Source organism: Cavia porcellus, unplaced genomic scaffold (assembly GCF_034190915.1).
Source record: "Cavia porcellus strain 051 isolate PalLab524CR breed Dunkin Hartley unplaced genomic scaffold, mCavPor4.1 scaffold_29, whole genome shotgun sequence".
Lineage (NCBI taxonomy): Eukaryota > Metazoa > Chordata > Mammalia > Rodentia > Caviidae > Cavia > Cavia porcellus.
The window spans coordinates 18,622,334-18,638,999 of record NW_026947512.1 but is presented as its reverse complement, the minus strand read 5'-3'; the positions used below and the strand labels follow the sequence as shown (position 1 = coordinate 18,638,999).

At 46.5% G+C, this 16,666-nt stretch overlaps 1 protein-coding gene across 1 annotated transcript; it reads right to left on the bottom strand.

The window, feature by feature from the left end:
• Nucleotides 1-3,559: 3,559 nt before the first annotated feature.
• On the bottom strand, nt 3,560-15,725 carry Ctse (cathepsin E). Its single transcript, NM_001172937.2, has 9 exons — nt 15,614-15,725; nt 14,848-14,992; nt 14,191-14,308; nt 13,170-13,288; nt 8,976-9,175; nt 6,753-6,872; nt 5,656-5,797; nt 5,467-5,565; nt 3,560-3,815 (listed from the first exon to the last, which is right to left on the bottom strand). The coding sequence occupies exons 1-9, from the start codon at nt 15,679-15,681 to the stop codon at nt 3,651-3,653; spliced, it is 1,176 nt and encodes a 391-aa protein (NP_001166408.1). The 5' UTR covers nt 15,682-15,725; the 3' UTR covers nt 3,560-3,650.
• Nucleotides 15,726-16,666: the final 941 nt, after the last annotated feature.

Genomic DNA, 16,666 nt, shown 5'->3' with positions numbered 1-16,666 from the left:
AAGTTGCAAAAGAGGCTGGGCCAGGCTGACCTCAGCTGTGTGGGTGGCAGAGCTGGGGAGGAACTCGAGAGCTGGGTTTCTGAGCAGACCGGCTCTGGAGCTCCTAACGAATTTGGTTTATAGGGACCCTGGCCATAAGGGTGAGAAACAAAAGGCTTGAAATGGGGACTGGAGGGCTAGGGGGCCTGTGAGGTAACAGGGCCCCATAAAGCTTTTAGGAAACTGCTGGTTCTTCTGCTGGAAGCCACCCAGGAAAGGGGCCCTTTTGTGTTTTGAAGTTCTCAGTACATGGGTAGCAGATTCGGTCCCACCACCAGCCTAGTAAGAGAAAGTTTTCGTTCTCACACCTTGTCCTCACCCCAATACTTTATACACACGCCTAACATACCTACACACACCCAAACACCCGCCCATACCACAAACCCCAGACTCCGCATGTATCCTCACACCACACACACTACATATACCTTACACCCCACTATACCACGCACACTCCACCCCCCACCTGCACACCCACACAGCACATGTGCCACATATACCCCATAGTGCAAACACACACCCCACACCATGCACACATGCACACACGCACACCACACCACACCACACCAATACCATGCGTATGCAACATGAGACAAGTTCTCACACTCCTCAGGCCCCAGCCGAAGTGCTCAGGAGACTCCAGCCATTTAACTCACTGTCAGCAGGGAGCTAATTTACAGAACTCCTTGAGCTGCCTGGAACCATGCCTTGGGTAATGACTGTGCTTGGCAGATGAAAGGGGAAGAGAGTGAGCTCTGACATGCCCAGCTCTGCAGATCACTCAGTCTCCGGGAGGGCCCTCAGTGGGTGAGACCTTGGTGTGTCTTTCTGCCCCACGTTCCTTTGCATGGCTTCTGTCTCCTTGTCGGCCTGTCCCTTTGTTTAGCTATCTTCCCAGTTGGTGGGAAAACCCTTCCTCTGTGTGTGTGTGTGATTTGGCCAAGAACCACACACTCCTCGAGGGCAAGGGGATGACGGTGAACCCCTTCCTCGGCCACTCCTACTGCCAGCGACAGGCCCCGCAAAGGAATTTTTGGTGGAAGCAAAGTGGAAGCCATGTCCTTGTATCGACTGGCAAGCGTGCCTGGAGGGAGGGCGTGACAATTTCCATGAAGTATAATGTTGACAGGCTACAGAGAAGTTGGAAAAATTTCCAGGACATGTTTACCCAAGATTTTCTAGTTTGATTTTTTGGGAAAAGGTGCATTAATCCACCCTCAAAATAGCCACTGATTTATAATAGCTGATTTGTTCTGAAACTGTTACCCTTTAAATATTTCTCCTTCATATTCAATTTTTTTTCTGAGACCAGGTTTTAAATAAATGTGTGTGTATGTGTGAGAGGAGAGAGAGCGAGGAGCAGAGAGCTGTGATGTGGTCCTGGGACTGCGCTGCTGGGGCCTTTGGGGCACAGGAAGTAAATCGCTGGCCTTTACTACTTCTGAAACTTGTTCTTTCAGGGAACATTTGCAGAACTATCCCCAATGCTTCTGGAAGCCAAGTCACAGGCTCCAGCGTCGCTTCCTCCATTACTAGGAGCTGCAGCCAACCTCCACCCTGCAGAGGAAGCCTGAGGTCCCCCATCATATGCACATTCATTCAACAATCTAAGTAGGCCAGACACTGGGGGCTCAAAAATAGAAACTGAGTTTTAACAATAGGAGTAAGCTCGGTGCAAATACAGAGGTGTAAGGAGCTGGAGGAGGAATACCGCCATTTTCCCTATGGGAAGGGGGAATTTGAACTGGAGCTCAAGGAAGCTGGGGCAATGAACATGTTCAGAAGTGTGGTGCACAGCTGAGACAGCGGGTTCCAGCTAAAGGACAGTGATTTCGGGCGGGCAGAGGAGATGCTGAGTCTCTGGGTGGCAGAAGGCAGAGTGCACAGCTGGGCTCCAAATCCTTGCTGACCACCCTCATAGAGCATCCCACAGGCCAGAGATTTTCATCTAGTCCTTCTGAGCATTGATTTAACATCTCTTCCCTGATACCCTGAGGCTCATCAAGGGGCTATTTTGGGAATGGTCTGCTCCTCCACTGGGCAGGGTAAAAGGACTCCTGGGAGCACAGGTGCAAATGAGAAGGCCAGGGATTCAGTTTGGTTGGGGTGGGCTGGTTGGGAAAGGAGGAAGGGGTCAAACTGGGGCCAGGTTCTGGAGCACCCTGAAAGTTCTGTCAGCTTGATGTTACTTGGTGCACCACAAGGCACACCTGGGAAGCCCAGACAGAGCAGGGAAGTCTGGGATTGGAGCCAGGTTTCTGGAATATTAATCAGCCCAGCACTGGTGTGTTGGGAGGGAGGCAAGACCAGGATCAGAGAATCCATTTGGATGTTCCTGAAATACCCTTGGTGAAAAGCAATACTTGGGCATGTGTGTGTGTGTGTGTGTGTGTGTGTGTGTGTGTGTTTGGGGAGGAGGGGAGGTAAGAAACAAGGTTGTAGAAGAATTTTTGTAACAGAGCTGGCAGGCTGTTGTGAAGACAAAGTCTGTTCCTGTTCCATCACTCAGCAGGCTCCCTGTGACTTTCACATTGCTTTTGTCCTCCAGGCGCCCTCTGAACATGCAGCTCAGACTGGTCACTCAACGCCAAGGGGGGCACCCTGCAGAAAGGCCCCCAGGGAGAGCACCTGCAGGCATGGGACACAACACTTAGCTCCCCTTGGCACTTAGGGCACTTTGTTCTAGAAGAAGAGCTATAAATCCTTTTTACTCCAGGCCCTTTTGTCTTTGATGAGATTCATTCTCCTGAGTAGGGATTAATTCCCTGAAAGACAATGTGGATCTCAGCCATGATCAATTATCATCACCAACTGCTAGAACCGCGAGGTAGGATGTTGTAGGGAAATCTGTTAGAGGTTGAAGGCTGATGACTCCAAATTCATGCATCTGCCAATAGCGGGGACCCAGCAGGAAGTACCTAGTACCACCCATGATGCATTTTCGGCTCTAATTCAGACCTCTAGATTTAACTACCACTTCATGAGAAAGAGAAGTTCAAAGACTGATGTTAAATGCCACCAGTGAAATTTTGATGATTAGTGCCATAGAAGAAAAGAGGATTAAGAGGCTTTTAAAATAAATGCAGTTTGCAGATCATGTTTAAACCCCGCTACAAACCAACCAGGTGTAAAAACAACCAGTCATTTGTGAGACAGTGGGAGATGCTTGGTTCTGACTGTCTGTTCCAGGATGTTAAGAGTGTTTATGGATAAAATGACATGATTCTCGAATATACCTCAGAATAACCCAGGTATGTGCAACGAGAGAGGGAAGTAGGCAGTGGTGCTCAAAAAGGGAGCTAGCTGGAGTGGCCAGGGATTTATTGTCACCTCTGTCAAATATATATTTGGAGATTTTTATGGTAAAATAATCAGCAAAAGCAATGACAAATATGGAAATATAACTGAATGTTTCCATTATGATGATGATGGTGGAGATGTGGATGTGTGAGACTGTGTATGTGTTGTCACTGTCTGTTCAGTCCTAATTCAGGTTGTAACTCTGGGAATGTCAGCATTCTACTGAAAATGAATTTTTTTTTTTTTAGTGTAAACAATGCCCCAACCTAACAAGCCCACAAGTGTCAGGTGGCAGGGACATAAAACTCTACTCAGGGGACTGCTGGGGCCAACCCCACGCGGTTATTCCCACGATCAAAGACGGCGTAGAACTGCCGGATGAAGACATCCCCGAGGATCCAGAGGGGTCCAGCTGGAGGCTGGATTTCAAGTCCTTCAAAGCCAGTGCTGCAGACCTGCATGCCGTCCACGAAGTCCTGTGGGTCGAGAAGGGTGTAAGAGGCATGCAGAGAAGAAGGGAAGAGCGCCACCTAGAGGCTGTCCTGAGTGTTGGCAGTGGCCAGCACTAAGCAGCTTCGCCGGGCTGATATTTTGGCTGGTGGGTTTTCCCGCTTGCTTTATGCCTTCGTGCCCTAGTTTCCTCAATAAAGCATTGTTTGCACAAGTTCATCATCTGTGTTCTGTGATCCTGAGACCTGTCTGTTACACCCCACCGCCCTGCTCCAGCCCAACCATTTTACAACTGGGAAAACTGAAATGTTACTTGCAGGGCTGGAAGAGAAATAGAAATCCTGGGCCTATATTCCTTAGATCCTAGCAAAGCTCAGGGAGAGCTTTTTGTTTTTTCCCCCCGATTCTGGGTATTGAACCTAGGATGTGTGCACTCAGCTACATCTTTAGCCCTTTTCAGATTTCATTTTGAGACAGTGTCAGTGGTCACTAAATTGCCCAGCCTGGGCTTATACTTGTGATCTTCCTGCCTCAGCCTCGCAGAATGCTAGAAGTACAGGTGTGTGTCACCATGCTTAGCTTCAGGAGAGAAGTTGCTTCATAAATGGCTAGCCACTGCTATTGTTTCTTGATATTCTGGGAAGAATTTTTGCTTGAACCCTTTTAGACACGTGGCAAGTTGGTTTCCTTTGTTCTGAGAGAAGGACCCCCACTCTTGTTTTTTAGTTTGGTAAAGTCTTGGAATCTACAAGATGGGTGTGGTCTTTTCAGCAATCATTTGAAATTTGAGGTTGCTGATGGGGATGGGGGTTGGAAATGACAGAGGGCTCAGAATTCACAGATCCTACAGCACCCTTCATGGACCAGGAGAGTCCACATTTCCTCTGCCGCCAGAGATTACATGAAGCTGTATTTTAAAGCAAACATTGCATCTACTTGGACTGTTTGTTCATACGAGGAGCTCTGAGAAGGAGATAGTGATATTCAAGACGTAGGGGTAAGGCTAACGCTGCTGTTCTAAACCTCAACCCCTCTATTCTGCCACAGACACCCCGGTACAAAGGTGACTCTGGGGAAAATGTGTTGCTGAAGAATCTCAACCCTGAAAATCTAGGTCAATGGTGCTGTGAAACAATCATAAGTTTCCCAAATGCCCAGGAATCTCCTCTCCACCTCACCCTCCAATCTTGACAATTTACTGCAATAAAAGCCATTTTCTTGCTTGAGGAGGAATGTGAATTCACATGCTGTGAGCAGTATAACCTTATCCCACATCCCTCCCCAAGCAGCTCAGATCCTGAGCCATTTACTTAACTTGCCAGTTCTTCATACCCTCATCTAGGAAATGGGCCCACAGTGTGTCCAGCTGGACCTGGTAGCTAAGGAGATTAAAACTGTCCACTGAGAACTTCCCACTGACACTGTGAAAACCTCCTTATGCCACTTGCTCAAAGTTTGCTGCTGCTCCAGGGCAGAACTGGAAATTGGAGCCAGTGAAGTGGCTTTTCCACCATGGGCAGCGTGTCCCTCTCGGAGGGAATGTCACACCACCAGAGCAGGATGAGGTGGGAGGGGGGCTCAGGCAGACACAGCTGTAAGTGTGGGTGACCGTTTGAAAAGGGGAAGTGACGGGCGTGGGGAAGGCCCTTGACATGCCGATAAGGAAACCCAGCTTACCAGCAGGGTGTAGGCGGTTGGGTTGAGCGTGTAGGGGACCCCGTTGATGATGAAAGTGACATCCAGCATCATGTTGAGGTTGGCACACTGCACAGAATACTAAAGCAGAACATGGGGGTGCACTCAGTGGCTCCCAAGAGCAGCCTGAGCTCTCCTTCCCCCGTACCCCTGGCCCGGGCAGGCACTCACTCCTTCGTCCACGTATGTGGCCCCGAGAGCTTCTTGCAGCTGCTTGATCTTTCCAGGAGGGCCAGTGATGAGGGAAGTTCCTGTGTCCACAATGGCCTGGCAGCCCTCGGAGCAGAACATCACACTGTCCCCCACCTGGATTCTGGGAGCAAAAGGCACTGCTGTCAACCTCCCTTCCTTGGGGTCCCTGGCAATTCTCCCCATCAGGCTCCAGAGGGAGAACTCCAGGCACGTCATGTTAATGATTTCTGTTAACACATCTCTCCTGCCAACTATATATTTCTCAAAGGTTTTTTGAGATCTGCTATATGAAATATACTTACTTTTTGCCATAGTTTTGTCTCTGTCTCTATCTTTCTCTCATGAAATACACTGATATTTCCTGCTGTATTCCTTTCGAAAAATGAAGGTCAGTATCCCTAAAATGATATCATGACCCCACATGGGTAAATTCCTGCAGTCTTAAAAAGCCCGCATGAGACAGTGAGCTCTGAAGCCTTTGACTTTTATCCTAAACACTTGACACCTTGCAGGAATTGAAACCAAAGCTCCCGTTTTTGAATTCCTACACTGTCTAGCCCAGCGCTACGGGTATGAAGTGAGCCTCTGGTCCCACTTCCCCAACTGCTCTGTCCCCAAGGCTCAGTTTCAAGACCTTGCTTCCACAAAACCCTTGAGGGGTCCTCAGATAGAAGCAGTCTTGTCCTTTGGTGGCTTCTATCTTGGGGCATTGACTGCTTTCACTTCATGTGGCAGCGATTTGTGTGCATGCCTTGTCTTCTCTATGAGCTTCATGAGGACAAAATCCACCTCCACATTCCCATGTGGCTCAGGGCTGTGTGTTTGTTTAAGGTTAGATGGTTGAAGGGGAGGAGGCTGCATGCCACTATTCACTGTCTGCAGTAGAGATGACCACAGGCATAAGTGGCCTGTGCCCTTTCTGCTCCTTTATTTGGTACCTCTACCTCCAACCCACACAAGTAGGGCGGCCCAGTATCTTTCCTAGGGACCAGCAGTGTCACCCTCTGAATCCAGTTTGAGATTGGGAGATTTTGAGAGTTCTATCGAACTGCAACAGTTTCATGCAAGATACTCACCCATCCAGGGCAATCTGCCAGTAGGCCTGCTTGGTGACTGGGACCCAATTCAGGCTCCCCGAGAAATGGGAGGGGTCATAGCCTCCGAAGGTCAGTTCACTGCCTGAGCCACCTGGGTTACTGCATGGAAAGGCACTTAGTAAAGGAGTGGCCTTGGAAAGGTGCAGGTAGCCTTAGCTAGGACTCTTTGCTCCATGGTCTGGGCACTCATGCCAGGTAGACAGGGCAGAAGCATCAGCCTGGTCTTGCCCATTGGGACCTCCAACCACCACACATTGGTTCAAGCATAATTTCTCCATTCCACTTTGTAGTTGAGGGGATTATTGATACATTCCACCTGGCACTATGCAAACCTGCTTATACCACTTGCCTGAAGCTTACTGCTGCTTCAGGGCAGAACTGGAAATTGGAACCAGCCCAGTGGCTTTTCCACCACGGGCAATGTGTGCCCCTTAGCATTCTGCTCAGTGATTTGTGAAAGTCATTCTGTTTCTTGGACAAAAAGGTCATGGAGGTGGGAAATGGAGCCCCAGAGTCTGGACACACAGAAGCTGTGCAATGTCGAGGCCAGGACCATGCTGGGTGTGACCTGAAGCACACCCCAAAGATGCATTTCCCCAGATTATCTGCCCCCATATAGTGGGAGTGGCATTGGGGTTTCTGTATTATTCACTCCTTTGTGTCAAGACAAAGAAGATATTTTGAATGCAACCTCATTTATTGGAACTTAAATAGTGACTAATTTTTACTGGTACTGATTTCTTATGTTAGCACTACTCTGGGAAAATAAGACATAAAATAAATTCATTTTCTCAAGGAAAAGGGTCATAAAAACACAAAATTCAGAGCCGTCCCAGGCAGGATGGTAATGGAGGGATGAACTGAGTATGTGTAAGAATTTTAGGTGTTAGAGACCAAGAGGGGGAAGGAACTAACATTGGTCTGTGGCCTTTGGACCAGATATCGTAATAAGAATTTTACCTGTCCCATAACTCAACCTAGACCTCACCTAGAGTCCATTTGAGGAAACAGACTTAGGGAGACTAAGCCATGTAAGTCATGGGACTTAAGTCGGGGCCAGGCTGATTGCAAACCTTGCTATTGCAGACCACAGCTTGAGCTTCCAAACAGGCTGGGCAGAAGTAGAAGCCCTGCCTTGTCTCCAGAGCTGCCTGGGCTTGGTCTCAGCCACAGTCGTGTGGGGACACAGCACAGCTCAAGAGAGCGACTTCAGGATCTTACTGTGGGACAAGACAGGGCACATGGGCTTGACCCATCAGAGGTGAATTCAAGCCAGGCATGCCTGGGAAAGGGTCTGAGAGATATGAGAGCTCCTTTCAGAGCGGGGAAGAAGATGAGGTGACCTGTCATAAAGTAGGTAGGTAGTAGCTAGATCTTTCCCAATATCTTTTCAACTTCTATGTGTAATTTGTAACTATATTTTTGTAATTTGTGGTAGTATGCACGTAATATAGAAGCTACTGTCACCTGATTTTGAGTGCATTGCTCAGAAGTGCTAAGAACAATCACACTGTTTTAAAGCCAGTCTCTAGGACCTTTGTATTTTGCAGAACCAAGACTTTGTATACTCATTAAACAAGAACCCTTTCTCCCTCTTCCACTGGTCCCTGGTAACCCTGATTGTATTTCTGCCTTTGTAAATTTGATTACTTAAGGTACCTTGTAAAAGTACAATCATATAGTATCTGTCTTTCTGTGAGCGGCTTATTTCTTTCAGTGTAATGCCCTCAAAGTTAATACATGTTCTAGTGTGTAACAGAATTTCTTTCTTTTTCAAGACTAAATAATATTCTGTGGTAAGAATATACCCATTAGTATATAATTATTTTATTGTTGGCTTGCTTTATAATTTTGCCTGCCTCCCCCAACTGTGTGAACTATTCTTCTTTCTTTATGTCCCAGTGTCTACTATCGTGCTCAACATATAATAAAAGCTTGATATCAATTGCATGAATCAGTAACCAATTACAGAGATCAAGAAATTCAACCCATCGTGCTAAAGTTTACAAAATATGTATCACAATGACCTTTTGAGGCAGATACCATGCCTCAAAATTCAGAGAGCTTGTGTGCCCAGGATTACTCAGCTGGTAACAGGCCAAGCAAGAGATCCAAACAGATCTTTGATGGCTAAGCTTATTGTCCTACACTGTCCCCTAGGAGTCTTCAGCAGCTGGACCTGGTGGGCTCAGCAGGACTTACCTGCTCATGTAGACAGAAAACATTGGCAGAGCCACCAGGTTCTGGGCCATCATGTTGTCAAACACAGGGGTCACCCCTCCAGCAGCCAAGGAGGGATAGCCTAGGCCCAGAATCCCATCAAACTCTGCATGCACAAAGGTCTTGCCCGGTTCTTGGACACTTTCTCCAAATTGCTGGCCAACCACAGTGAGTCCTTCCACCTGATGGAAAAGGCCCACAGGAGAATTAAATGGGAGGACCTGACGGAGGGTCTCAGATTCCTGTGTTCTCCCTCGTCCTGCAGCTGATTCTCCCTTCCTCAACATTTCCTGATTAAATGGATACAATGATTGTTGCCAAATTCCCACCCTCTTCATTTCTTTATCTAAATTTGAAGGAACTAAACACAATACAGAAATTATAAGTATATGGTTCGATACTCTTTCATACACCTTACACACGCATGTAACCTAGCTCCAAAACCAAGAAACAAGACATCCCTAGCCCCAGAGCCCCTTCATACACTCTGCCAGTCAGTCGTTGCCTCACTTGCCGAGAGTACCACCCTCCTGACTTCCAACACATATATTGGTTCTGCCGGCTTTTAATTCTATACAAGTTGAGTCAACCAGTACGATGCTGATATTCAGCTTCTGTCGCTCAACACTGAATGCTTCCATAATTTGTTCATTTCTCACTTTATTATTCGATGGTATGAACCTATCACTATAACTTACCCCGTTCTACTATACACGGATGTTTCAGTTGATTCCTGTGATTGACTAGTACTAGCAGTGTTATTAATGTATTTCATCTGAGGGAAACGTGTGACTTCTGTTGGACATATGCCTAGGAGTAACACTGAAGATCATAGGGTATACACATGTTGTACTGAAAAACTGTACTATAGGGTTTTCCAAAACATTGGTGTTTCTAGTATCAATAACTTGAGAGTTCTGATTGCTTTGTAATCTCAGTAAACACTGAAGATCATAGGGCATAAACATGTTCTACTGAAAAACTGTACTATAGAGTTTTCTAAAACACTGGTGTTTCTACTATCAATAACTTGAGAGTTCTGATTGCTTTGTAACTTCAGTAACACTAAATATAGCTTTAAGTAGGTGTTAATATTTGGCTGTGTTTTTCTTTATCAGGATATTCTTGGTGTATTGCATTACATCCATATAAATGTTAGAATCACCTTGTTAATTACTCACAAAAATGCCATTGTTTTGGTTGGTGTGTTTTGATTGAGGTAATATTGCATGTATAGATCATTTTGAAATTTTTTTTACTTCTTTATAAAACTGAGTCATTTAATTTACAAGCATGATTTATCTTTCCATTTATGTGGCTCTTTTAATACTCAATAATGTTTTACAGATTATAGAACGGAGGTCTTGTATGTATCTTGCTAAATTTACTTCAAAATGGTTGATGTTTATTCATCGTAAAAACTTTCCAATGCCTTCACAGCCCTTTTTAGTTTTTATTTTGAGAGAGATTTTGCTAAATTGCCCAGGTTGGGCAAGAATTTGAGATCTTCCTGCTTTAGCTGCTCAGAGTGCTGGGATAATAGAAATAGGCAATCATTCTCTGCTTAACTGATATTTTTGGTGATATAAATACAGTCTTTAAAATCTGTTTTCAATTTTTCCTGCTACACAGAAATTCAGATGATTTTTATAGTTGACCTCAGCAACTCTACTAAATTTACTTATTTATAATCCCTGTGTTCTGTCTGTAATTTTTAAAACATTTTTTTACAGATAGAATTTTTTGCTAATGAAAGTGTTTTTATTCTATCCAACCTTAATGCCCTTAATTTATTTTTTCTTGCCTTGTTACACTGGCTGGGATCTTAAGCACAAAATTGAATAAAAGTAAGAAAAAGGAGCATTCTTGTCTCATTTTTGGTCTCAGAGAAAAGACTCAACACTTTACCAGTAAGCATAAAGTTTGCTGTGGGACTTTTTGTAGGCTTTTAAAAAAATCAGATGAAGAAACTTACTTTTTATTCATAGTTTGTTTAAAGTCATGAATAGATGTTGAGTTTTACCAATGGAGATTATCATATGACTTCTATTTTTATTTTGTTAGACGATAAATTCTTAGCAAGAGAGGACTCTTAGTTGAAATGTATTATCCTTTTGTACATTACAAGATTTTATTTACTAATACATATTTTGTTTAGAACTTTGGTATCCACATTCATAAGAGAATATCTAATTCTTATCTTTTCCAGGATTTATCATTAAAGTTATGCTTTATAAAATGGATTATGAAATGTTCTTCGCTTATTGACTCTCTGGAAGAGTGTTACAAGATTGATGTTACTTCTTTTCTAAATGTTTAGAAGAATTTACCAGTGAGGATACCTGGCTCTGGAGTTTTCTTTGCAGAAATATGTTCAACAGTCAATATTTACAATAGACACTGGAGTATTTACATTCTCTTTTTCCTTATGTCAGTTTTGATATAATGTTTCTCAATATATTTCTCTATTCTTTAAATTCTAAAATTCATCAATAAAACTATTCTTGATATACTTTTATTTTAATGTCTGTAAGTAATATCCTCTTTTCGTTGCTGATATTAAGTTGTATTTTCTTTCATTTTTCTTAACTAGTCATACTAGAGATTTATCAGTTTTGTTATTCTTTGCAAGGGTTAATTTTGGGTTTTATTGGTTTTCTTTGTAATGACTTTCCTAGTTGTTTTATTTTTTCCCCTTTATTACACTTTTCTTCTATTTTTGGGGGGTTTGGATTGATGTTTTTTGATAGTGATTTTCTTGTGTTTTGTTGCTTGACATAGATGCTTAAATCATTGATTTTTCTGTTATAGGCACTTCAGCTTTTAATTATCACCTAAGGACAGCGTCCACAAATTTTGGCAAGTTTTACATATAGGTCACTGACTATCTGCCATCATAGTGTCAGTTAAACGCCGTATTGTGGAATGTAACCACCATAATGTGGCTGCAGCCCAGGGTCTGCAGTTTTGACAGCAGAAAAAGAAGACAGACATTAAGTGGAAGAAGGGTGAATTGGAACCCATGAGGGTGAATGGGGATCCCCATTGTTCTCTAACAGCCCAAACCTTCAACCTCTATGACGAGGGGTGTCCTGCAGCAGAATCTCAGCCTGTTTGTCACAGATGTGCATACATCTGGCCCTGGAGCCAGAAGCACTAAATGGGGAAGCCTGGAAGGTGGAATTGCTGAGGGTGTGGCTGCCCCCCCATGCCAACAGGGGGCTGGGTTCTCTTGTCCATGCCAGTTTCCCTCCCTTCCCTGCTTTCCAGAAGTCATTACAGTAGTCATCTTGGAATGTAGCCTTCTGAAGAGTTATATGTACTTTTACATATACATGTACAATGTATTTTTAAATACACACAGGATTCCTGTAGTGTTTCCTTTTATCTGTGGATTTTGCATGTATCATTCTTTACATCATACAAAGTGTTTTTCTGCTTTGGCATTTTTTTCACCTAATAATGCATCCTATCCTTGTTCACTTTGAAAGGATGTTGATGGAGGCTTGGCCCTACCAGTTTGAGGTGACCCCAAAACAGAAGTGATGCTCTAGGAAGCAGATCCACTTCAGGTTCCCCAAGACCTGCATATGCGCTGTAGCCCATAAACCCGTGTGAGGTCCCCAGGAGCACCAGGATTCTCTGGGTTCTGTTTTCACATCAGTCTGATTCTAGAGACCCAAGACTCCTTGGTCCTTTGGTCAAGGAGAGTTTGAGAGGCAGCTAGCAAGTCCTTGGGTGTTTATTTTGACCTCTGCATTCTGCCTTGTGGCCCAGGTTGAACTTCTATTTCCAACCCTGTCCCCCCTTCATTAACTGAGTCCTCAGTGATAAGTCCTTGCCCTGTGCCTTGGACTTCTTTATCTTTCTGTCTGGCCTCCTCATGTGCCTGAAGACTGGTGAACCAGCCCTACCACAGGTGACATGCACAGGGCAGTGCTTCCTGTGAGAGACCCCTGAGCCAGCCCTGTAGGGCCAGGGGTGTGAGCCGACAGATCCCCTGCCGCTGTCTGGGAAGGGGTTGTGGCTGCTTCTCTCTTCCCTAGAATCTAAGCCCTTCTCCTCTTTCTACCTCTTCCTGTGGCAGATCTGACAGTGCCCCCTTAAGACTTCCAAACAGTGTTCTGTCCTCTAAGCTTCTGGGCAAAGAAGAAAAGGTGAAGAGGTCACACTCACAGAGACTTGGTCGGCTCCGATGATCCCAGTCAAGCTCCCGGTCCCGTACTGAATGGAGAAAGAATTCCCCACCTCCCTGTAGGTGCTGGACAGGGAAGGGTGGAACACGGGGTGCGTTTCTGGAAAGCAAAGACCCAGCTCACTGCACTCATCCTTGCCCCAGAGATGCAGGGTCTCTTCCTTCAGCTTCTGATACTGCGTGGGGACCCCTGGAAAGGCTGGCAATGGCACTCTCCAGTGAGGTGTCACATTCTCCCCAAGTTACAGGTGTGGCCACCTGGAACCAAATGGTTGTTCCTGGGCAAACCTGACTGCCCGCAATGACCTCATGAGGCACACCAAGATAAGCACCATTTATCAGGCGCCAGAAGCAGCTCCAGACATAGTATGGGTCAGAGCTTGCCTTCAAAGAAACTGAGGGGTAAACAATTACCACTCCAGGAAATTACTCCCAACTCTGCCCAACCTTGGGAACTCCTAACTTCAAAACTTCCAGAAACCTTCTGTCCCTGGGAATTGTCCTTCTCAGAACAAGACATCTTTCTGCTCTTTTTCCAGTCTTCACCGAAGCCCCTAAATTACTTCCTAATGGACACACATGCTGTAGTGCCCTGCAAGCCCTAGCTTTGTGGGAGAAAGGCCAAAGCTCCTTGGATCCCACCCATCTACCTGCCTAGAAAGACTCAGTCAAATGGAACTTTCTCCTATATTCACTTGGCTGTTCCAAAGGAAGTGAGTCATCAACTTAAAGATTTCTCTTTTCAGTGGCTAATTTTCTCCCTATTAATCATGACCAGTATGAAAATTGCTACTTTGTATAGCAGCCAAATTTTATCTCTCTTCCTGACCTAGCCCTATTTGGATAGTAAGCAGCTCCTGGCAGATCCAGAGATGGGGTGGGAAGTTGATGTGGTGGGGAGGGCCGGTTTCGGGAACCTAAGTCCCTCACCCCTACAGAACCAGACCTGCCCTCCTAGGACAGGCCACATTGCTTCCCACTGGGTCTCCTGGTCTTACTTACGGCAGGCTGGGCTGGTGCAGTAGACAGAGGGAACCCAGAGATTGGAGGAGCCGGTGTCGAAGATGACAGTGAAGTTTTGTGGTGGAGAGCCAATGGAGATAGTGCCGAAGTACTCCATCTGCAGGGAAGGGAGGAGGGAAGGAGGGTTGGGTGGTGAGGAGGGGAGAGTGTCCGGCAGGGTCCAAGGGGGATGTCAAGGCCCAGAGCTGGAGTTTGTGAACTGGAATTTAGAGAACTTAGGAAAGAAAATGTAAGAGGACCCAAGAGAGGGGCATGAGAGAAGCCAAGCCAAGCCCCTAGTGACTGGATTTGATTTTACTCATATTATCCTGATTTCCCTAATAACATTATAAGCAAGGCAAGGGAAGTGGGTCTATTTTACGGATCAGAGAACCGGGGCTGGGGAAGCCAAGCTCTTTGCCTAATGTCAGAACCTGTAAGTTGCCCATCTGAGAGCAGAATCAGGCTTTTCCCTTCTTGGGTGCTTGTCACCTTCACCCCTTTCCTCCTGCAGAGAGCTCTCTGCACTGAGGCCTTGGGGATCAGACCATACAAATCACCCAAGTAGCAGAATCTGCAAAGGTCTTCAGGGCTGAGGCTGAAGTGGCTAAAGCTGTCTTTCTCCCTCTCCCCAGCCCCCATCCCGGGAGGCCTCACATCCAGGTAGTTGATGAGGGGCTCATTGGCACTCTGGATGGTGGAGCACTGGTCCATATTCAAGTTCTGGGATTTCCAGAGCTCAGTGAGCTGTCCCTGGGCTCGCAGCTTCTTCCGGAGGGACTCACGCCGGCTGAGGGGCACCCTATAGACAAAGCCAGTATAAAGAGGGGTACAGCCCAGCCTTCCTCTTCTCCTCCCACCCCTCCCACTGCATTCTCTCTGGGATAACTAGTGAATAACCCCAGAGGGACCTGAAGGGTCTCTCTCTGACCCCAGCCTGCTATCCTGGGCCTTGAGGACTCTCAGAATCTCAGAGTGGGCAAGGCTCTCCCCCTGGGCTCTGTGAGGTCTTCTGAGGTATGAGAGTCAGAATGATCTACAGTTTTACCTGAATCCCTTGAAGGGCTGATTTAAAGGTACAGAGGAACTCCTGGGGACAGTGACATCCAGTTATATTTGAGAGGAAATTATGTGAGGCTTTCGAGCTACACACCACAGCTGCAGGCTCCTGGTCTTTTGCAAGCTAAGCAGCGACCTGAGGTGCAGGCAGTGCCTCCACTGCAGGTGGAACCAGGGGTTGACTTACTGGGGGCTGGAGATCAAGGCCACACGTGGCCACCGGAAAACCTTCCCAGGGATCTTCTTCTCCTCTTCTCTCCCTCCTCTTCTCTTCTCTCCCTCCCCATCAGCTTTCTTTCCCCAGGCAGCCCTGCATGGGAGAGGGTGTCCCTCAGTTGAGCGCAGGGCTGGGATACCACCTCACCTGTGAAGGGCTCCTGGGGCCTGTCCCAGCTCCAGGAGCACCAGCAGTAACAGCAGAAACGTTTTCATCGTGGTCCGAGCAGCAGCTTTTCTCCTGCAGAGGCCCGTCTTCCTCCTCTTTTCTCCTTTCACACAGAGCAGGGGAACCAACTCTTCCGGTGCTTAGATCTGCCCTGCCCTGCCCAGTCTGAGGACCCAATGATAAGGCCTGAGTTAATAGGCATGCCCAGAGCAAGCAGCATGTGTAACAAGCCATTCCTTCTCCACCCTGCACCCCTCCACTACTTCAATGGGGGTGTCAGCCTGGGGTGGAATTCGGGAGTCCATGTGATCCCAGGTTCAGCTTCTCCCAGGGTCTCTGGTACCCCACACTCTGTGTTAATTGGCTGTGGCAGCAATGTGTCCTAGGATGCTCAGAGGCCATTGTGGACCTGCTACCATGAGTGGCAGAGGTAAAGACTCCAGAGCAGCAGAAATCAAAAGTCGTATGTGTGGCAGGATTGTCATTCGAGGTATGAATCTGTCTGTTTTCTCCTATATCTTCTTCTCTCTTCATCCCCTCAGTTGCCCCAAAGGCAGCTTATCTTTCCATCACTCATGAGAAGCAGATGCTAGCCATGCCAAAAAGCCCTGACGTGGGGAGATTGGCTATGGATTTGTGGGGACACCTCCCTCATTCTAAGGACTTGATGAATCTGGAACTGGGTATGTTGGGGACACAGAGGGGTCAAAGGTCTGGGGGCGTTCTCATCTTTTTAGAAATCTACTGAGCATTTTTGGACCCAAAAAATTTTGGCTTAGCTCCTGCATGATACACTGAAGCTCAGCAAGGGGACAGGGCTGCCGCAAGGGCCTGTGCTGGTTTTCCGGAGCCACTGGGATGATGCACCACAGGCTGCACAGCTTCAGTGACATTTGTTTTTTCATGATCTGGAAGGCTGGAAGTCCCGGAGAAGGTGCAGTGGGTGCTGGCTGTTTCTGAGGCTGCTCCATGTCTTCCCCTGGTTGTCCCCTGTGTCTTCATCCCCTCTCTTCCTAAGGATGCTCATCACGT